Consider the following 23,637-nt stretch of genomic DNA (forward strand, 5'->3'; position numbering starts at 1 on the left):
GGCCTCTAATGTTAGCTTATAATTTCTATTTACATCTTTCTTAAGATCAAATATAACTACCCTGGAAGTTTTTCTAATCATAATTTTTTAATCTGCAAGAAAATTTCTTCTTTGTGCAAAATTATTTTGTAGTTTTTATTTAGCTACAGTTTTATTTGCTTCCTCCAATAGAAATCCCATGTGAGAAAAGAATTTTGAGATAATTTGATACCCTCCCCCTTGAATGAGAGGAGGGCTATGGTCCACAAAGGGCTGGATTATGCACAGCTGAGGACTATAACAGCCAAGCTAAAAATAACTCAGCCTTCAATAGTTTATTTGAAGTGAAAATGAGTCTAAACTCATTTTCACTTCAATTTTGTATTCAAAAACTAGAAGGAGATTTCTTTACCACTAAACAGTAGTGTGCCTTAAGAGAAGTAGCTGAGTTAGTGCTTCAATATTGTTTCTTGTCAGGATGTCCCAGTAATCCTTCTACTTAGATGATGCAACAGTGAGGACCTAGCCTTGTATGGCTGGCCTACGTCTGCAGAGTCTTAACAGCTATTTTCACGACTTGAACCACAACTCAAATAAAGAGTATAAGGCAGAGAACTCAAATATCTTAATGTATATGTCCACTTGTAGGCAGTACTAGCACTACAAATCATTTTTTAATTTCCAAAAGGATCACAGACTTTGAGAGCTTCGGTTTAAAAGTAAAAAAAGTAGGGCTGGAGGATTTTGGACTTTTCTTCTGAGGAACGGCAGAAGAGATCCAATGGAACCCTTAAAGATACAGGTGCAGAGTGAAAAAATATTCAGGAAAAATGGAGGCCCTATTTGAATGACATTTTTAGGTCACCAGGATATCCTTCAGCAGCCTTGATCTGCCAAACTGTAAGCTCCTTGAGGGCCAACGCACTTTCTTATTTTTCGTTGTTTCCCTGGTGCCTACCAGAGTTCCCAGTATAGAGCTGGGACTTAGCAAATTATGTTAAAATGTGATGGTAAAAACAGATGGGAAGGCTGATCTCCAGAGACTAGAAGGAGTGGCTGTAACTAACACACAATGAAATAGTAGCTTTGTCCTGACCCAGAAATGTCCCAGATATATACAGAGTTCTATGGTTATTTACACAACTTTAACAAAGAAATAATAAATAATTTTAAATTTCCCAAAGGCTCCAGGATGTTACATCTGAGAAAGAAAACAGTTTCTACATAGGCTTTTGGGTTTGTAAATAAGAAAATATTGTTGGAATGGAATGTAGCTGAATGCAATCAAAATTCACTTTATGTTCTTCATATTTCCAAGGAAAAAAAAAGTGAGGAAAAAACAAACCAAATAAAGGTAAAAACTCTCAGAAAGACTCCCCAGTCCTATATCTAGCAATAGGTCAAAAACTGAGGCTACAAGAGTTTTTAGATTTCTTATGAGAAACTCTAGTAAGAAAAATACAATGACTCATTTCATAATAATGCCCTTTCTTCCCAAAGTACACATCACAATTCCCACATCCCTAGCACATGGGCACTCTGCGCAGAGCTATTGCAACACAGAGGATCTCCCTGCACCAAAGTCCCTGAGTGGACAAGAGAAACGCCAACAGTGACAGCAGGGACAGACCTCCCTGGCGCTGTGGTGCTTAGGGGCAGCGTGGCTGCATTCGCTCTGCTCTGTAAAGGAGGGGGATTACTCCCTTTGTACTGTCTGATCTGGAACAGCAGTTCTTTTGTGCAACCACCTTTAAGAACTGGGGAGCTAAGTGCAGCTGGCTTCCTTGTCTACAGGTTGAAAGAATCCCTTGACAGAGGAGTTTTGAATAGACGCTCCCAGATTTCCTAACAAATTGTCACTTAGACATTGAGAATCCAAAAAAAAAAAAAGGAAAGGGAATGTGTGCTCTCAAGGCTACAGCACGAGTAAGGCACCCAGGCTATTGCTCAAGTACTAGTTCACTCCCCTGTCACTTCTGTGGCTGCAGGAGAGTGAGTTACGTCAACAGTTATACAAAAACAACTGAAGTTTATTGCCAAAGAAATCTCTCCAATATATACAGGTACCAATTTTCCCAGCCTTGCCCAGTCAGATGTTCTTGAGAATTGCTATCCAGAGAAAATGAGATGGATCCTGCCCTTTGGTGAATATCCATGTAAAGTGATATAAGAATTCAAAGCTTGAAGGACGTCCAGGGAATACTCACAGGAGCCTGACATCACTGGCTGTGGGCATTTGAAGTATAGAACAAGTGATAAGAATGCCTCCTCTCAGGCAGAAGGCAGTTCTGGAAGGGAAGGGCTGTTTATTGATCCTTAAATAGCTGAGACAGGCAGGCTCTGTAGAGGTCAAATATCAATGAGAATTAAACTACAAGACACTTCTGGTGGAAGGATGGCGTAGTTGGCTTGATGGGCCATTTGTGGGAGAGGGACCTTTGCTTGACCTGGGTCGTTTATTGCTTCTAGTAACAACAGGCCTGAGGAAGTGGTGGGCTGGAGGCCTGTGAGGAGGGGAGGTGGCAGAGGTGAGCAGGCTAGGCAGAGGGACGCACAGAGCTTGAGCCCAGAGATGAAGCTGTTGAGTAGTGCCAGGCTTTAGCTGACGTATGTGGCTGGGAAAATGCATATGTGAAGAGACAGAAACTGACCACAGCTAAAGACAATCACTCAAAACAAGGAACGAGCCTCATGATGGAAATGGCGTTTTCCTCATAAGTTCATGTGGTTAACTCTGGTCATGTTATCGCTGGTTATCAGAACATTTTAAAGATAAAGAAACTGAACTCACTCATGTAAAAGGCTTAGACTGGTGAGATTTTCAGAATGAAAATTCTCAATGTTTAGGAAGTCCTCCAGATTATAGGATTTGTATGACAGCTGGTATAGAAAACTTACATCTGTATAAATACCAAGGCCCCTAAGGGGGATAATATTTCATTTGTATTGAGATGTTTTAATCCCTCCTTAATAATTTAAGATACTAAGTATTAATATTACATATCAGATAGAAGATCTAATTTCTCCTGTATTTCATTTGAAAGTAATAATACTTTCTGGAACAGTTAATTGTTGTTTTCTTAAACTGTAGATCAATTTCTTCCTTGCTCTGAATCAGTTAAGCTATATTACATTTTAGATGTAGGCCAATGGCATTGCCACTTTAGTATTTATTAGTTTACGAAGATAACTCAACATCCTGGAAATATTTCAAAGGACAAACTTAATACTTTTCACCAAATTTGCCTCATTCATTTAATGTGTATTCTTAAGAGTTTGACTGATGGATGAGGAAGAGGAAATATGAACCACACTGGCTGTTGCGAAGGGTTCCTCTGCACCAAACACAGACATCTAAATTTAAATATAAGTTCTCTGCTCTTTACTTTTCCTGGGTCTCTATTCACCCTTGTAGCCTCTGAAACACTCTTCTTATGTATTTATTTAAGATGAGATAAGCTGGTTTTAGATGATGTGGGCCAAATTTCAGATTTCATATGGATTAAAAAATAATAAACATCAAGGGTAATCTAATATTCCCATAAATTATTTTAGAAGCATAATAATCATGTCATACTTCATGGCCCAGTTAATGTCTGTTGGATTTTTTTTTCTGTTTGTTAAAGATTCAAGTCATATGTCCCTGTTTGTTAAAGATCAAGTCATACATCCAAAAATATGAAAAAAGTCTGTGTAGAAGTCAGGCAGACTGGACTGTGATTGCAGCAAACACACACACATGCAACAAGGAGATTCTCCAGTGTACATGTTCAGCTTAAAAGACAAAGCAGTCAGCTGCAATTCTGAGTCAGTTTTATCTATTTGTCTGAAGAGACAACTCCAATAAAACAGAAACAGGCCCTGCTGGAGCTCAAGACTTAGCATGAGAAAAGGGAGACAGAGAAGGAGACAGACAGAGAGAGACAGAGAGAGAGAGAGAGAGAGAGAAAATGAACCCTATCAGCTATGAAATAATACACTGGGGAAAAGTACTGGTTCTCATGAAAATGTCGGTGATTCACCATGGAATAAAATTTAAAAGCCACTGACCCCAATGAAAGCTTTCAGTGGAAACGTGGATTTTGCTCATTTCGCTTAAAGACTTTTCTTTATTTCATTTAAACACTATCATAAGCACCATCACAGCTTTTGTGATGTGTTGCTTTCTCATTTACAATTGATATGGAAAAGGTACTGCTGATTAAAATGGTCTTCAGGAAAAGAAGAACAATGCATGAATTAGTTGATATTACCATGTAAAACAGGTAGGGCTTTTTGTTCCCTTAAAACATGTGTTGGGTGCTCATCAGCTGAATGACAACAGCAGACAATTCTTTTTTTCTATTTTTTACAGTAACTAAGCATTTAAGCAGACTTACTTGTTTATAGAATTTTTTCATACTCACCAAATCTTCATTCTGATTTGCCAAAAGATCACGACTGAATGCAAGCTGACTGACACAAACCACAAATCTGTCAGGGAATACACAGAGTTCTGTATAAAATGAAGAAAAACAAGTTTAAAGGCGTCAAAAAACTATAAACACAGAAAGGTTGTTCCAGATTTTTGTTCATTTTAAGTTACTGCAATATGCACATCCATATAAAACACACGTCTCTTCTCTCCTCCCATCCTTTCAGTGTTTGCCATCAATAGGGCAGGGTGAGCGCAAAGCTCTAAGGAGAGCTGACAAGGCTGCAAATTGGTCCACCTGCGCCCCAGGACCATTACATTGCAGGAAACCCCCAGGCAGAACCTCTGCAGCCTCCCCTCTGGGTCAGTCAGCTGTTTTCTGATTAGAACTCCTATTTGGAAAATAGGATCAATGTTTTCAAAATGAGCATGTAAGACTTTAGAGGAAGAGGAAGAATATTAGATAAAATCTAAAAATGTGACCTATCAATGTATTTCCTAGTTACTTACTTATCATCTCCTTGGTTAGCTAGTCTTAGAGAGGTCCCCGACCCTGGAGGGCAAACTACTAATCTGAAGTAGGCTGGGAAAACAGCAGCTTCTCTTAGGAATTAATGATCCAACTATTAAGAAAATGGTTAAATATACAATAAAGATGGTAAAATTACACCATACTCATACTAATCTATTATTGCTGCTTCTTAAAACAAAACCACTGACTTCCCATTGGGAAAGACTGAATGAATCACTGAACTGGACTCCTCGGCATTCAATGAAAGGAAGGCAAGATGGTAATGACATCTGGATTTTTCTTCTCTCATCTGTCTGTCCATCCATCCATTTCTTCGCCAGCCTCCAGCTACCCAGGAGTGATGTCTGGAGTGATGCTGAGCTGATGCCAACAGTGTATGTTCCAGGTGGGTGGGGAGGGGGCTCTTCTCCCTTTTTCATACTTGGTTGTACTGCTTGAACATTTTTATGATACACATGTCTGATATTTGTGATAGAAATTAAGTCATTTTTCTAACAAAGAAAGCTTCCCTCTTACCAGAGACCAATTTGTTTTTAAAGATAGATATTATGAATCAGGTGACTAAAGCCTTTTAGGTACACTGCACATGATGGCAATGACTGAGGTAATAAGGTATCTCAATTTGATGCACCGCTTGGAAGCCAAGCAAGAAGGTGTCAATTACATGGACACAGAATTTAAACAAGTTAATACCTTACACTACTAGACTAGCTTAAATGATCCCAAGAGGCCCAACGAGTTGTTGTTCCAGTAACAGCTCTCTCCTTATCCCGTCAACCACTGCTGTCTCCTTGGCAGTCACTCTCCCTATTCCAAGTTATCCTATTCAGAACAGCAGGTTAACAGTTCTAAAAAAAGAGCTCCACTCATCCTGCTCAAAAACCTACCATGGCTCCCCAGTGCCCAATATTCAAAGCCCTCCATGATTACGGATTAACCTGTTGTTCTGGTCTCACTCCCAATTAGTCTTCCTCATGAGGAAAGCCCCCATTTCAGGTGTTTTTCAACTTTGACCCCATGTGGGCATATGACACCTGGCTAGGTGACTAGAGATGGACTTTGAAAAGCCAGAAGAACAAAATTAGCAAAGCAATTAATATTTATTCATTAGTTCTTAAAAGAGCTTATTGAGATAAATGGTATATAGCCTTTTTATCATTTTATAGGAGAGAAACTGAGCCACAGAATTCATTATTTGTCCACCTCCCCCCCCAAAAAAATCATAAAATTGAAATACAACAGTTCATTAGTGGATCAGAACTGGAATTCAAAATTATCAGTTCTATCCAATAATTCCTCCATATTTGCATTTCTTCCTCTGAAAAGTAACAATGTTAGAATGGCAGATTTTAAACATTTTGGTGCTGCCAGGTATTAACAGAAAGCAACTTCTGCACCCTTTTGCTCTGTTTAGGTCATTATTGAGAGTTGTACTATTTTAATATTTAATTAAATATTTAGGCAATGATAGTCCTTACCATAAAGGGTACAAGTACAAGGTTAGCTGACTTATTTTACTAGAGAGTTGAACAAAGTGGAAGGGCCTGTTAAGAAAGCAATATATCTAACCTAAGGCTGTGCGTGTTGGCTCATGCCTGTAATCTCAGCACCTTGGGAGGCCAAGGTGGGAGTACAGCTTGACCCCAGGAGTTTGAGACCAGCTGCAACATAGTGAGACCCCTTCTCTACCAAAAATTAAAAAAAAAAAAAAAAAAAAAAAAAAGCCAGGCATGGTGGCACACACCTGTGGTCCCAGCTACTTAGGAGGCTGAGGTGGAAGGATCATTTGAGCCTAGGAGGCTAAAGCTGCAGTGAGCTGTGATTGTACCACTGTACTCCAGCCTGAGTGACAGAGTGAGATCTTGTCTCAAAAACAAACAAATAATAGCAAAAAAGAGAATAATATATTCAAGCAGAGTGTACAGTTAAGAAAATGCAGATAATCATGAAGATTCCACAGCAAGCCCCTATACGTTAATTTTTTAAAGTTCCTATATCTTTTTTTTTTTTTTTTTTTTTGAGACGGAGTCTCGCTCTGTCGCCCAGGCTGGAGTGCAGTGGCGCAATCTCGGCTCACTGCAAGCTCCGCCTCCTGGGTTCATGCCATTCTCTTGCCTCAGCCTCCTGAGTAGCTGGGACTACAGGGGCCTGCCACCACGCCCGGCTAATTTTTGTATTTTTGTATTTTTAGTAGAGACGGGGTTTCACCTTGTTAGCCAGGATGGTCTCGATCTCCTGACCTCGTGATCCACCCGCCTCGGCCTCCCAAAGTGCTGGGATTACAGGCATGAGCCACCATGCCCGGCCTCTAAAGTTCCTATATCATATCTTATATATATACTGAAATTGTCCACAGAAGGTGATCTAAATTTTCTTTCCAGTGCTAAGATCAACCTGGAGAATGATCATTAGCTTCTGACTTTACTGTTGCTGGCTGGACAAGTTTAAAATCATATCCTTAGTGGACATCTAGACTTGGGGAAGTGATGGGGGAAAGTGGCCTCATCACACACCTAGGGAAAGCTCTGAGAGCTCTGGGCTGGGAAAGAGCTTTCTTGTTTACACACCTGCTCCATATGCCAGGGCCTTGGTGTGTACAGACAATACTGAAGTGATTCATAGTTCAACTGTGTTGAGTCACTCTGAAAACTCAAAGAAAGTGCTGAGATGCATCAGGAAAGGAAAGCATGATGAGGCCCAGCTCCCTGTTCTCAGAGAGGCAGTAAACACAGTACAAGGTGGGAGGAAAGAAATCACAAACTTTCGGACACACTCAAGACATGAAGGCAATGAAGCAAGTGGGACCCTCCATTCCTTAATTTTCATCCCTTCTCTATCTAGGGCAAGCAGATTGTGTGAAATGTCTGACAAACCAAGAAATTGGCTTCTTACCATCATTCTGTGTGCTCCTGATGCAGCGAAGGCGTATCCCTCTCTTGAGGAAATAGGCTGTGATTTGAAAGCCATAACCTGTAAAGTGAAAGGGAACATCACTAAGTTAAAAGTTTGTTTGCCACTAAATCTCTGGGGTTCAGCCCAGTGCCTGCCATATAAGACACATTCAATAGTTATTTAGCAAATGAAGCCGGGTGTAGTGACTCATGCCTGTAATCCCAACACTTCGGGAGGCCAAGGCAGGCGGATCACTTGAGGTCAGGAGTTCGAGACCAGCCTGGCCAACATGGTGAAACCCTGTCTCTATTAAAAATACAAAAACTAGCCGGGTGAGGTGGCAGGCACCTGTAATCCCAGCTACTCAGGAGGCTGAGGCAGAAGAATCGTTTGAACCTGGGAAGTGGAGGTTGTAGTGAGCTAAGATCACTGCACTCCAGCCTGGGTGACAGAGCAAGACTCTATCTAAAATAATAATAATTAGTAAATGAAAGAATAAAGGCATTAATAGAGGGCTTCTCTTGAGAGGCAAGGGTGAACATTACTATCTTGCCTCTTCCAGGAGGCCTGACTATGACGCCTGGCATAGTCCCTAGTCCCTGAAGTGCCTCAGTTACTTCAACTGTAAAACAAAATAAATGAGGTCTAACGTACTTTCAGATGGGATAATTCAGTTGGAGCTTGTGAATAGATCTTAGCCACCTTCTCATACTCACTGCTTATTAGCTCATAAAAGGAAGCAGTTCATACCTATTTGAACATGGATGTATTTTGCCTGTAAATAAATTAATTCAAGTATGTCAAAATCTTTATATAGAACAAGATGACAAGAAATATGACATGAGTAAAAAAAATAACTTCTCCAACTCCCCAGAGTGGCCTAAGTGAAAGAGACAGAGCATAAAGTGTTGGCAAGAATGTAGGACAACTGGAATTCTCACACACTGCTGGCAGGAGTACAAATTGGTAAAGGCACTTTGAAAAAAATGCTTGAGTATCTAAAGCTGAACTTAGGCATGAACATACAGTGTTCACAATAGCACTCTTCACAATAGTCTCAACCTGGAACCAATGCAAATATCCATCAACAGTAAATTTTTTAATAGGGATATAGTCACACACTGAAATACTATAGTGCCTCTAAAAATGAATGAGCTACAGTTACAGGTAATAACAGAAATACATCTCACAAACATAATGTTACATGAAAGAAGCCTGATCCAGAAAAGTAAATGCCATCTGTGAAAATGGAGACACTGTCATTCATTTTACAGGGTGGCAACAGATTTTCAGATGATTCACAGAAAGTGCCAGCTTAATTCCTTCCTCTCTCCCTTTCTCTTCTCTTCTGGCTTCCCTCCGGATATAAACTACTTTGTTGATGATTTTCCTGAAATCATAGCAAAACTGTTCCTGGTTATCACAATCAGCAGTCAAGTTATTTGGTAGAAGAATCAGAAGCAAAAACTCTACCAGAGCGGGGTGAGGGTCCCCCTCTGTCAAACTGGAGCAGCCAAGAATTGCAGGAAGTAATCTCTAGGACCATCAGATTCTCCGAAGTCCGTGACTATGGTTGGTCTGAAATAACTTATACAAAGAATACAATTAAAGAAGTTTCCACTTTCACATTCAGTATCCTTCCGACACTCCTGTAGAAAGACTCAGGACGTGAGTGACCGCAGACTTGACGCTGTCTAAACAGGTGATGGCTCTGACAGAACAATCGCTTTAGTCACGCAGATTGTGCAAGAACAGTGACATCTACGAAAGGATAATCTCCGGATTTGCTGAGATAAAATATATTTTTTCCTAACACACTTGAAAATAGATTGCATTTCAGTCACGTGGCTTTCTTCTGCTTAAAATGTCAAACAAAATATACACGCCACTGACATTACTCTGAGTGCTTTAAAACAAATATGTTATTTCTTAGGTCACTGAGAGAATGGAAGCCATTTCTACATCTGTTTATTTGTCCAACTGCTGAGGGAAGAAGTGCAATCCTTAACAATTTGCGACTCACAAACACATATAGCAAAATTTAAAAGTATTTTTCAAGTATTAATTTATAATGCAAGTCTTCCAAAGAACTGAGAAAAAAGAAGTATAATATCTAAGTTATTCTACCTTTGCTGATCTATAGCTCTAAGTGATTAAGATTCAGGAGGCATGTTCAAAATTTCAAAAATCTTCTTCCTATGCAAAATCTTTAGCAATAAAATGTTATTATCAGGCCCAGCGTGGTGCTCATGCCTGTAATCTCAGTACTTTGAGGGGCCAAAGTGGGAGGATTGCTTGAGGCCAGGAGCTCGAGACCAGGTTGGGAAACATACTGAGACCCCATCTCCTTAAAAAAAATACAAAAAAAATTAGCTGGGCATGGTGGTACATGCCTGTAGTCCCAGCTGCTCAGGTGGCTGAGGCAGGAGGATTGCTTGAGCTCAGGACTTCAAGGCTGCAGTGAGCTATGATCACCACTGTACTCCAGGCTGGGCGACAAAGCAAGACCCCATCTTAAAAAAAAACATGTTATTATCAGGAAGGGGCAAAATCTGAAGTTGACCATGAAAGCTACAGTTTTGAGTCCAGGAAGCCTGGTATCTGAAGATACTACTTGAGTGATAACTAAATCCTATTTGGACTGCTGGACAATCAAGTCTCAATATGACACCTTCCCCTTTAGAAAAAGAAAGCAGTATAAGGCAGATTTTAAGTGATTTGTTACTGAAATTAGTAGGAGAAATGAGTTTATTGAAACTTTGACCCCTACATCTCCCACCCTAGGACAGAATTAAGTTAAAAGGAATCATTTCTAAATAGCATCTTGTTATTAGTGGTTTCAATGGAAAACCTGCCCAAATGGCACCTACAAGAGAAATAGCAAGTTAAACATGTAAAAAAGATTTGCACCTGCTTAATCCAAATTCCACTGGTCATATGAAACTTTGTTTAAAGAGAAACTTAAGGAGAGATTAAACACAAAAGGTACTATGTCAGTTCTTATGGCAAACTAAATTTGATCTATAAACAGAGAAAATTATTGCTGCTTGAAACATACTGCACTGAAATGCTTAGAAAGATGTATTTCATTTATTCATAGATAACAGGCAATGATAAAGACTACATTCTTATCTTTGCTCTTAATGAAATCGACTTCACAGAGTTCAGGAGGCCACTGAAATTTTGTACTTACCCAGGGCTAAAGCAAAGCTCCACTACTCTCTAAAGCTAAACAGCAATTTGGCAAAGGATCCAAGAGGCCTTTTGCTTTTCCTACTTGGGGCACCAGCTCCCAGCTCGCTATGCTGGTGCTTTAAATGCAGAAAACCCGAGTCAGCAGAGCAAATGGAAATCATAAAGTGATCATCTTTTCATTTGAAAACTACTGGATGGTGGTATTAGTATTATGAGGCACTTGTAAATCACATTTCAGTATGCCTGTTTTCTTGCTGGCGATTGTGGTGCTCCTAAATCTGAGAAGACTGTCTTTAGACACAAGAAGGGACTTGGATTAGAGGAAGAAAAAGCTTTGCAATAGAAACATCTTACCACCAGGTGTCTGCGGGTATGTGCATTTCCAGAAACAATTGATATTTCTGAATTGCTTAATGTAACACAATCATCTAGTATCAGCAAGATCCCATCCTCTCCCCTGGCCTCCAAGCAGCCCAAAAAGTCTCCAGTTCTTGTGCCACCATTTGCTCTCTGTATGTCGTAAAAAGCTGTTGCACTTCTCCTTATCCTTCTACAAACAACCTCTAAAGCGGCAATGAAGCCTCAAATGATTACTTGTTATCACACTAACTTTCTTCTGGCTTACCTAAGTTGTTCATCAAAAACTATTAAGTCTCTAAAAAAAAATGGAGAGGTGGTCAGTAATGCATATGAGAGAAAGAAAGGACAAACCAGAGTCCTGCTACTATTTTATTTCATATTCTGTCTAAAATAAGCTGCTCCAAAATGGCTCTACTAGAAATTTGCAGTCTTCATAAACAGAAAGGCAAAAATTATGACAAAAAAACTCAAATATGAGTTGAACAAATTCCATCTTGGCTCAGCAAGGCAGTAGATTAGTTTCAAGTAGTACCGTGCTCCAATGAGAAATGGTTTTAAGGGAGTGGTCATTTATTTGGGTTGTTACAGTTCACAGTCCCAAGACACTGAGAGCAAATATTCAATGAGAGATTTTACTGTAAAACTATCCAGCCTCACTTGTTTTCCAGGGGATTCATAGCCAAGGCGACTTGAGCTTCCCCACAGCTGCCAACGGGAGTCTGTGGTCTGCTGCATAACAGTGGGAAGCCCTCTCCCACAGCTATTACGAGACCATTCATGGACGAGCCTGGGAAAATGCCTCTGTGTGGCTTGGTGAGCCATCAGGACCTCCGGGCAGGTGAATTCCACTTCATTGTGGACCCCACCCACCACCTTTGTGGCTCTCTTCCAGCAAAGCCTTCTCCCAAACTACAAGGCGGGCTCAGGAAGACCTATGATGCCCCTCAGTACTTCTCTCCCTGAGATGACCCCTTCATTATTATCATCACTCACACAATCTGAAACATTTCAAACATTCAGAAAAGTAGAAAAATAATGTCATGAACGTCCCAAAACCCACCATCTAGATTCAGTAACAGTTAATATTTTGCCGTATTTCATACACATATTTTCTAAACTGCTTCGAAGTAGACATCATGAAACCTTACTCCTAAACATGTGAGGATAGCTCTCAAACTATAAGGAAATTCTCCTTCATCACCACGACACTATTATTACAACTGAGTATGACATTACCGATCAAATAACCAGCCTATATTCAAATTTCTCCATTGTCCCAAAATGTGTATCACTGATCTGATTTTCCCTTGAATCGGATCCAACCAAAGATCATGGATTTTAAGAGATATATTTGCTTACATCTCTTTTAATCTAAAATAATCTCCCTTTACCTTTTAAAAAAAGAACTCTGAACTTTTAAAGAGATCAGGCTAGTTGTGTTATAGAACAACCCCATTCTACATTTGAATTTTTTTTTTTTTGACAGGGTCTTGCTCTGTTGCCCAGGCTGGAGTGCAGTGGCACAATCACAATTCACTGTAGCCTCAACCTCCTGGGCTCAGGTGATTCTCTCACTTCAACCTCCTGAGTAGCTGGGACCACAGATGCATGCTACCACACTCACCTAAGTTTTAAAATTATTTTTAGAGACATGGTCCCCCTATATTGCCAAGGTTAGTATTGAACTCCTGGGCTCAAGCGATCCTGCTGCTTGGACCTCCCAAAATGCTGAGATTACAGGTGTGAGCCACTGCACCCAGCTAAGCTATTTTTTTTTTAACCTCAGTTGCCTAAACACAAAATTTCAACCTGTATGCTCTTTTAAAATGCCAGCCATTTATTAATTTTGACTTCTCCTTTAACTGCTATAGGAAATTACAGGTTCAAACTAAAGCTATAATGACAATTCAAAGACTGGCATATAGATGACTTGAAAATTTGGTCCTAATGATAATTTCAAAGAAATCAAATTATGGATTTGTAGATAGTTAAAATTTTGGTGAAGATAAGCTTACTTATGTAGGTTGGATAGTGGTCTGATATTTGCTTTAAGAAAGGGCACTTTGTCACAATCAGATTACTATGTGCTAACCCGGAAGCAGCTCTGCATTGCACGCCAGTTCAGACATGTGACTGTTTCCAGTCTGAAGTCATGAGTCAGTTCTCAAGCTTGGTTGTGATTTAATAAGAGGATAGGAAGAAAAGGCTGATACCAACTGAGTACTGACAGTATCTTGGGTATTAGACTAGCCTAGGAACATATAACATATTTAAAAGATGAAGAGGCTAGGCACAGTGGCTCACGCCTGTAATCCCAGCACTTTGGGAGGCCAAGGTGGGCAGATCACAAGGTCAGGAGATCGAGACCATCCTGGCTCACATGGTGAAACCCTGTCTCTACTAAAATCAAAAAATTAGCCAGGAGTGGTGGCACATGCCTGTAGTCCCAGCTACTTGGGAGGCTGAGGCAGGAGAATCGTTTGAACCTGGGAGGCAGAGCTTGCAGTGAGATGGGATCACGGCACTGCACTCCAGCCTAGGCAACAGAGTGAGACTCCATCTCAAAAAAAAAAAAAAAAAAGATGAAGAATATGTGTGCTTTCAAGCTATTTCATTAAGGAAAAATGAAGTTGTAACTCATTACATCCCAAACTGTGTCACTCAGAAAGTTGCACCTTGTCTTTATCAAAAGGCCTAGGGTAGAAAGGGTAGGGAAATCATGAGTTTGATGCTGTCACTCCAAACATGAAGGGAGACTAAGTATGAGATGGGGCCTGTGAAAAAGCCTTGATGGGGCCTTTGGAAACATGTTATGGGTCCAAGTGTGACCTCCTCTATTGCTGGTGATGGATGGGGTTGGAGAAAGGGGTTGTTCTGTGGGAACTGAAAACCAAGAGTCCTGTCCCAAGTTTAGGAATATACATACAGGATCCTAGTCTAAGACCACAACTGGGAAACAATGTGGGTGGGTAAGTGGAATATTTGATCCCAGGCTAAAAATTTCACTTATTATCCAAGACATTTAGAGATTCCAAAAAGGTTCCCTTGAGATAACATTTCATGTCCCTAAATAAGGACAGTACTAGACTCTGAGTCACAATAAAGCTATGACTATTTGATGCCAAAACAAATGGAGCATGAAATGTTTCATGAAAAAAAAAAAAAAAACTGTGAATAAAATCATTATTTATAAAATAATTCTTTGGAGCCAAATTTATTTAGAAAAAAACACACATTTTCTACCTGTCACCCTTTTGACTGTAGGTAATGCCAGAGGACACATGTGCTACGAATTTCATTTTCTATGGGATCCATCGAGATTGTTAACATGGAATAAGGCTTTTCAGAGCAGACAAAAATTAGAATAAAACAAATTGAGAAATGATCACTTCACATTTCTTCCCCATATTGCTTTCCCACTTTTTTGTTTATTAAAAAAAAGCCCTTAACATCAAATATGAAAACGGTGTTTGGATAACACGCAAGCATAGATGAAATGATATTCAAAACTATGGTTCCCACAATCATAACTGCCAGGCCATGCATAATGATAAGAATAATATAATACTATGTACTTATAAAACTCAAAGTTCTTTTTAAAACGCTTCACTCAGCTTTAAATAACTATACATAAAAGAAACAGATCTTTAATAAGCCTTCTAAATGAGGTAGCTGGTTGTTTGAACTATTAGCCGTTCAAGCAGGCCCCTCTGCAATAGATTTCAAATGTCCTGTGCCTACAGAGGAACACCAGATGAAGCATATCCTCTGTGGCCTCCCTGTCCTGCAGGGAATCCATTTCAGCTCTGAGATTCTAGATCATGTGCAAGGAGAAAAAGAGTCCACGAACCACTGGACTATTCTAACAGGACCATGGCCCGAAAGGACAAGAAACAACCCTGGGAAGTCTCCTAGTTCATTTCCTCTTTGTCAGCCAGGACCACATTAAAACCATCTTTTAAAAACAACACCAAATGCTGAGTGAGAAGATGCTATACCTACCTGTGTGCCACTTTATCTGTCCTTTATGTGAACTGAGGTTGCAAACTTAATGCCTAAGGGGTAAGACAGGTAACAGGAAAAGGGCTGGGTTCTGACTGGAAAACTGGGGAGAGCTCAGGGCTTGTTTAAAGGGGACAGCAGTGATTTTCAAAACCATCGGAGACTGGGGCATAGGGGTACCAGAAAAGCTGGAAATCCAAGTTTTTATGTGAAATCTCTTCAAATTTTAACTTTGCAAACAATTCAAACTTTTAAAATATATTGTGTGGTCCAAATAATATCTCTCTGAGAGCCAATGTAGCTTTATATTGTCAGTTTGCAATCTCTAACCTAAATTCCTCACACTTCAGTTGAATTTCTTTTTTGTGTGTCTTCGGCAGAGCTAAAGGAAAGCTGGCCACTACCAAATGCTTGAAGATAGGTATTCAGTTTCAATTTAGTCATTTATTCTAAGCTAAATAAACCCAGGTCCTTAACCTTACTAAACAGGGCATGTTTTTCTACGTTAAAGTCATCTTTCTGACTCTTAGGTCTGACATTAAAGATACTCAGCCGGGCGCGGTGGCTCATGCCTGTAATTCTAGCACTTTGAGAGGCTGAGGCAAGTGGATTGCCTGAGCTGAAGAGTTTGAGACCAGCCTGAGCAACACAGTGAAACCCCATCTCTACTAAAATACAAAAAATTAGCCAGGTGTGGCAGCGTGTGCCTGTAATCCCAGCTACTCAGGAGGCTGAGGCAGGAGAATTGCTAGAACCCGGGAGGCAGAGGTTGCAGTGAGCCGAGATCGCGCCACTACACTCCAGCCTGGGCGACAGAGCAAGACTCTGTCTCTAAAAATAAAATTAAAAAAAAAAAAAAAAGATAAAATAAAATAAAATGATACTCAAGGGTTTGACTCAATATGGGGGAAAATGAAAAGATGATATAATTTTAGAAATCATTAATTGTATAAATGTGTGGGATCTGCATTAAAAAATTACAAAGCTTTCATAATTAATTAGGAAAAGGTCTTAAAAAGATTAATATACCATGTTCTCAACTGGAAGGGCTAACCATCAGAAAGATGTGAATTGTTCCCAAATTTATTTGTTTAACAAATATGTACCGAGTGCCTATTATGCACCAGACAATTCCAGTCAAATATCACAATGAAACTGTTATTTTTTATGTGTGTAAGGGGAGGAGGCAGTTTGGAAGCTGCGAAAAATAATGCTAAATGTAATCTAAAAGAATAGACAAGAATAGTTAAAAAAATTCAAAGTAAAAAAATTTTTTTCCTAATTAAAAGTAACATAGACTCAATGTATTTTTTAAAATCTAGACAAAAAAAGGTGCAAAGAGAAATGAATCAACAATCCGACCACCCAGAGACCCTCTGTCACTTCGATTTTTGATATCTTCTAGGTCTTTTCTCAAAATATATAATCACATATACTCTTATTTCTTTCTACAAAAATGAAATCATATGATGAATGTTGTTTTATAACGTGATTTTTAAAAACCTCAGTACTATGAACATTGACTTTGTGTATGATACCATTTAGAAATCCATTTTTATTCTTTCCCAAATGAATAATAAATTGAGTATTCAACAGAAGATCCCCACTGATCCCTGGTTGCCAGTTCTGTCATACACAGACCTCTCTTTCTGACTCACTTTATTCCATTGGCTTATCATCAGTCAGTTAACACTATGTTAATTACCTGAGCTTTATTTATAATAAATCTTAATCTAGTAGGGCAATTTCCTCTCCTGACTCCCATTATTTTTCTTCTTCATCAGGAGTACTTGAAGTTATTCTTGGCCTTTTATCCTTTTATTAGCTTGTCCAGTTGCATGAAAAGCCCTTTCGGGGTTGGATTAGAAAGACCTTGAATTTACAGATTAATTTGGAGAAAATAAACATCTTTATGATAATGAGACTTCCCATACATTTGACATGGTAAATCTCCTAATTATTTTTAATAACTTATTTAATACCTTCCAGTAAAGCTTTTTTAGTGTTGTCATGTAAATGTTATCTCCTAAAAACTACATTTTTAAACTGCCTGCTGTTGTAACTGACTTCTATATGTTGTCAGCTGAAATGCCTATTAAATCTTTTTTCCCCACCTTTATTGGGGTATAATTGATAAATAAAAGTTGTATACATTTAAGGTGCAGAACATGATGATTTGATATATATATATCTATTGTGAAATGATTACCACAATCAGGCTAATTAACACAACTATCACCTCATATAGTTATCTCTCTTTTTCTTGCAGTGAGAACATTTAAAGATCTCTCTTACCAAATTTCAAGTATACAATGATTATTAACTATAGTCACCACAGTGTACATTAGATTCCCCAGAACTTATTCACCTTATAACTGATAGTTTGTGTCCTTTGACCAAATCTCCCCTTCCTTCCCTCATTGACCCCTTCCCCTAGCCATACTCTGTCCCCACCCCTGCCTCTGGCAACCATCATTCTCCTCTCTACTTTTACGAATTAGGCTTTTTTAGATTCTACATACAAGTGGGATCACACAGTATTTGTCTATGTCTGGCTTACTTCATGTAGCATAATGCACTCCAGGTTCACCAGTGTTAACACAAATAGGATTTCCTTCTTTTTTATGGCTGAATAATGTTCCATTGTATATATACAGCACATTTTTAAAGATGCTAATTTCATTTCCTTTGTATATATACCCAGAAGTGAGACTGCTGGATCATATGGTAGTTCTGTTTCTACTTTTCTGAAGAATCTCCCTACGGTTTTCCATAATGGCTGTACTAATTTACACTCCCATCAAAAGTATACAAGGGTTCTCTTTTCTCCACACCTTCACCAATACTTATCTCTTTTTATAACAGCCATTCTAACAGGTGTGAGATGACATCTCACTGTGGTCATAATGTGCATTTCCTGATGGTAAATAACGTTAAGCACCTTTCCATATACCTGTTTACAATTATATGTTTTCTTTGGGAAAATATCTATTTAGGTCCTTCTCCCATTTTTAATTGGGGTTTTTAATTTAGTTGTTTTCTTTCTTCCTTTTCCTTTTTTTTCTTTGCTATTGAGTTGTATGAGTTCCTTATATATTTTGGATATTAATGCCTTATCAGATATATGGGCTTGCAAATATTTATTCCATTCTATAGGTTACCTTTTCATTTTGTTGATTGTTTCCTTTGCTGCACAGAAGTTTTTAGTTTGATATAGTTGCTTTTGTTACCTGTCTTTTGGGGTCATATCCAAAAAAATCATTGTCAGGACCAATGTCAAGCAGCCATTTCCCAATGTCTTCTACTAGAAGTTTTATGGTTTCAGGTCTCACATTTAAGACTTTAATATATTTTAATTTTTGTGTATGGTATAAGATAAAGATCCAAGTCCAATTCTTTTGCATTTGGATAGCCAGTTTACCCAGAACCATTTATTGAAGAGACTATTCTTTCCCTATTTTGCATTTTTGGTGCCCTTGTCAAAGAATATTTGGCCATATACACATGAGTTTATTTCTGGGCTCTCTATTTTGTTCTGTTGGTCTAGGGTCCATTTTTACGCCAGTGATATTCTGTTTTGCTTGCTATAGCTTTGTTTTAATTTGAGTAATTTGTATGTATATTTATTTTAGACTTTTCTGAATATACAATCATACCATGTACCAAAAAAGGGACTTTTCTTCATCTCCAATTTTTTCATCTGTATATTTTTTTTCTGTTTTATTCTTAGGGCTGGAACTCCTCCAGTAGAGTGTTGAATATTGCTGCTGGTAGGCATCTTCTGGTGCTCCTTATTATAAAGCTAACACTGTTAATGTTTCACTTATCACTGAGAACATTTGTTGTAGACTTTTTCTAGACATATTTCTAATTTTCTAAGAATTTTTATTATAAATAGTGGTTGCTTTTCCTGTACCTTGTATAATTGTTATATGCATTGCCCTTTTTAATTTATTAATGTTGTAAATATTACAAATTGACTTTTAATGCTGAGACAACTTTGTATGATATCATGATTTTGTTTTCTATATTGCCAAATTTAGCTTGCTAACATTTAGTTTAGGACTTCTACTTTTATATTTGAGTGAGATTGACCTGTAATTTTCTTCTCTTTTATTGTCCTGTTTTTTTATTTTCTTTTCTGATACTACTTTTTAGTTTCAAGTTATAGTAACCTCATAAAATGAATTGGAGATGTTAATGTTTATTCAAGTACATAAAACTGGAGTTACCTAATTCTTAAATTTTGGGGCAAGCTATCCTGGTAAAACATCTAGAGACCTGGTGCTTTCTTAACCAGTGGTTTAAATTCTTTAATAATCTATTCAGGGTTTATATTTATTCTTAGCTCAGATTAACAATTTATATTTTTCTATGAATGTTTCTATTTCACCTTAGTTTTCAAATTTATTGGCATGAAGTTGTTCTTAATAGTCTTTTATTATTTTAATTCCACCTAATTTAATTATGTCTTTTTTCATTACTAATACTTTATTCCTGATCTAATTATGTCTTTTTTTCATTACTAATACTTCTATTCCTAATATTTCTCTTCATCTTTTTTTCCCTCTTTATCATAAATTACTGCATACCTATCATTAACAAGCTGTTAAGCCAAAATAAGCAAGAAACCATTAATCTGGGGTTGTTTCTGTACCAGGAACCCTTACATAAATAAGCAAACCAAAACTTAACTTAGAGGCATTCCTTGTGACTGATTAATTTTGAATTTTGAGTAGAATTTCAGCCAATCGCAGATAACCAACTAGCAAATTCGTTATATTAACTAGGGACTTCCTATTGAACCATATCCAAATAAGGCAAATGTCTAGCTGCAACCAATCAAGCAATTTCTTTACTTTGCCTCCACATTCAGCCTATGAAAGCCCACTGCCCATACTGCTGGAACGGAGCTCTCAGAATCTCTTGTGGATTTGAGTGTTGCCTGATTCATGAATTGTTATTTGCTCAAATAAACTGTTATATTTATTTTGTCAAAGTTTTTCTTTTAACAAAGTCAAGTGGGAGAAGGCAAGGATCATCAGTAGCAATAGGACTAACGAGAGAGATACATTCTAGGGACGCTTTAGAGATAAAAATCAGAGACAGGCTTGGTTGTCAATGAAACGTGTTCAGAGAAGAGTGATGACAATGACAATTTTTTTTAACTTTGTTGACTACATGAGTGGTAGCTTCCTAAGGAATAGAGAGGGTAGGTAGACTTGGTAAGATAAACCAAACTTTAGAGATGAGGATCAATGAGATTTCTGGGTGAAGCTGTTTGGAAAGCCAATAGAAATAAGGTGTGCAGTGGCTGGGCACAGTGGCTCATGCCTGTAATTCCAGCATTTTGGGAGGCCGAGGCAGGTGGATCACCTGAGGTTAGGAGTTCGAGACCAGCCTGACCAATATGGTGAAACCCTGTCTCTACTAAAAATATAAAAATTAGCTGGGTGTGGTGGCCTGCGACTGTAGTCCCAGCTACTCAGGCTGAGGCAGGAGAATTGCTTGAACCCAGGTGACGGAGGTTGCAATGAGCCAAGATCACGCCACTGTGCTCCATCCAGCCTGGGTGACAGAGTGAGTCTCAAAAAAAGGAAGGAAGGAAGGAAGGAAGGAAGGAAGGAAGGAAGGAAGGAAGGAAGGAAGGAAACAAAAAAGGAAAGGAAAGGGGAAAGGAAAAGGAAACGGAAAAGGTGGAGTACAGTGGAAAAGTCATGGCTGCAGATCTACTGAAGCAACTCTGGCCAAAAGGAAGAAAAGTCCATGGCAGAGCATGTCAAGTGAGAGATCAAAGGGCAAGGGCAGGACCACTGCTCAAGAGTCAGCAGGGAAAGAGGGGCCCACACGGAGTAGTTAGATCAGAAGAAGGCCAGCCACCATAGTGAAGTCTTGGAAAAGAGAGTTGAAAGATCAAATGCCAGAGAGCATTAGTGACAGCAGAAATAGAACAAAATACTTAGCTGGCAATTGAGAGGTGATTGGTAGCATTTTGGAGGTAGCTTCAGGGTGGAAGAATAAATGAGAGTATGAAAGAGGACACAAAACACAAACATCTGTTCTGGGAACTTTGCAAAGATGAGATGCAGAAAATAACACAGGAGCTTCAGGGGAAAACATTAAACTAAAGAAAGATCATCGTGTGTTTCTTCTTTCATGTCACACTTCTGTTTTTGTTTCCCAGTTCCATGCTTGCTTGCTTTCTGCTTTTCCTTTTTATGTAGTCTGTTTTCTTTTTTTTTTTTTTTTTTTTGAGATGGAGTCTCACTCTGTCACCCAGGCTGGAGTGCAGTGGCGCGATCTCGGCTCACTGCAAGCTCCGCCTCCCGGGTTCACGCCATTCTCCTGCCTCAGCCTCTCCGAGTAGCTGGGACTACAGGCGCCCGCCACCACGCCCGGCTAAGTTTTTGTATTTTTCAGTAGAGACGGGGTTTCACCGTGGTCTCGATCTCCTGACCTCGTGATCCGCCCGCCTCGGCCTCCCAAAGTGCTGGGATTACAAGCGTGAGCCACCGCGCCCGGCGTCTGTTTTCTATTCAGCATTTGTCTGTAACAAACATTCCTCTTAATTTTGTCACAGTCATTTGGAATTTCTACCCCATTTTACAAGGTGCTAGGTCTTTTACCCATTTTTGATACATTCACTCAAGTCATGGATGAAAACACTAAATATTCCTAAAACTTATCATCTCTTCTACTTCTTCTTCCAGTTATTAAATAATCCACTATCAAGCTCAAATAAGCATCTATCTACTAGTCTAGGGTCTTTCCAATTCCCAATCATGAGTCCACTGCCCATATCTAAATCACTTGGGGAATTTGAATCTCCAAGGCTGAGGTCTTTTCCAACCACACAGATTCCTGGATCCCCAGGCCCAGAGAACCTGGGGTGAGAGCCAGAGAACTACATTCTTTTTAAAGAGCTCCAGGGAATTCTGATGCTCAGACAGGTCTGGAAGTTACTGCTCTAAATCTTATTTTGTTGATTTACCGGTATGTTATCATGAAATTAGTAGTGAGAGTCTTACTAGAGTAATGGTAGTGCTTTGCAGAGTTCTTAGAAGACAAGAACAAAATGTAAGTTCTGTCAGTGAATATAAGAGATTATCCTAGTTCTTTAAACACAAACAAACAGGCCTTTAGCTGGATTCTATAGCAACAGTGAAGAGGCAAGGGGAGAGAGCTAATTTCTAAGCCACTCAAGGCCTAAACTACTGAAGCAATTTATGAGAAGCCAATGCATATTAGCTCAATTATTATCACTCCTCCAGGGAATTTAAATGAACAGTTCTCATGCCTTCTTTGTTTTCTCTTCTTTCTTTCTTTTTGTTTTAACTACCTGCTGATTTGTGTTTTTATAGGGGAAAAAAAAACCCACCATGTATGTGCTTTTTATTTTTATCTTCTATTATACAAGTCCTTAAGAGTTCACATAAGATGTATATTGGCTGATATGTAAGCCTTATGATGATAGGTATGCAATAACTTACCATCTTAATTAAGGTGCTAAATTAGATCTTACACAGACTCAGATATAAAAAGGAACTATGTATGCTAACACCCAGGTTTTATTCCGAAACATTACCTTGATATTTTTATCTTAATTGACTGAATTAAGCAAAGTTTCAGAAGCCGACGTAAAGGAGTCTTTTAAATTTTGTTCTGCTTAAACAGTATTTACTAGTAATATAAATACCTAATGAACAAATCTAAAATACTGATTAATTTTAAAATCATAAAAAGCTCCATTTTCATTGTATATACATTGTTAGCATGAAATTAGAAGGCATACAACCAGAAATTATGTGCTGCCAGATGAGATGCAACAGAAAACACACCCCACCTACTACAAAGTATTCTCACACAAGGGACCCCAGCCTCATCAGGTCTGTGGCTCAAACCACCAATCCACAGAAAATACAAGGGGCTGGAAGAGGCAGGTTAATGCCACCATCCAGATGCAGCCAGCCAAATCCAAATGTGGGAAATTCCAGAGGACATTTGACCCGCTTTCTTAAATAAACAGATAGAAAAAAAATTGGGGACGGGGGTTCCTATAGGTTAAAGGAGGTGTTCTTCTATGACAAAGAGAATCAACCGAGTGCAATGAATGTGTACACCAACCTTGTTCTGACCCTGAATAGAACAATTCAACTACAAAGGAACTGAAGAGACATTCAGATAAATCTGAAGATGGACTAGATAGTTGATGACATTACTTTTTTGTCTTTAATGGCGCTTTTAACATTTTAAAAATCACTTC

General features: G+C 38.8%; 1 protein-coding gene across 1 annotated transcript in view; it reads right to left on the reverse strand.

The window, feature by feature from the left end:
* The window catches only part of SLX4IP (SLX4 interacting protein), a 190,624-nt gene that overhangs the window by 18,347 nt on the left and 148,640 nt on the right, over positions 1-23,637 (reverse strand). Inside the window, exons 6-7 of the mRNA XM_032142169.2 lie at positions 7,818-7,895; positions 4,386-4,474 (exon numbers count right to left, since the gene is read on the reverse strand). Of these exons, the coding sequence (XP_031998060.1) occupies positions 4,386-4,474; positions 7,818-7,895 (167 nt within the window). The remainder of the gene's footprint in view (positions 1-4,385; positions 4,475-7,817; positions 7,896-23,637) is intronic.

This window comes from Hylobates moloch, unplaced genomic scaffold (assembly GCF_009828535.3).
Source record: "Hylobates moloch isolate HMO894 unplaced genomic scaffold, HMol_V3 SCAFFOLD_21, whole genome shotgun sequence".
NCBI classification, from domain to species: Eukaryota; Metazoa; Chordata; class Mammalia; order Primates; family Hylobatidae; genus Hylobates; species Hylobates moloch.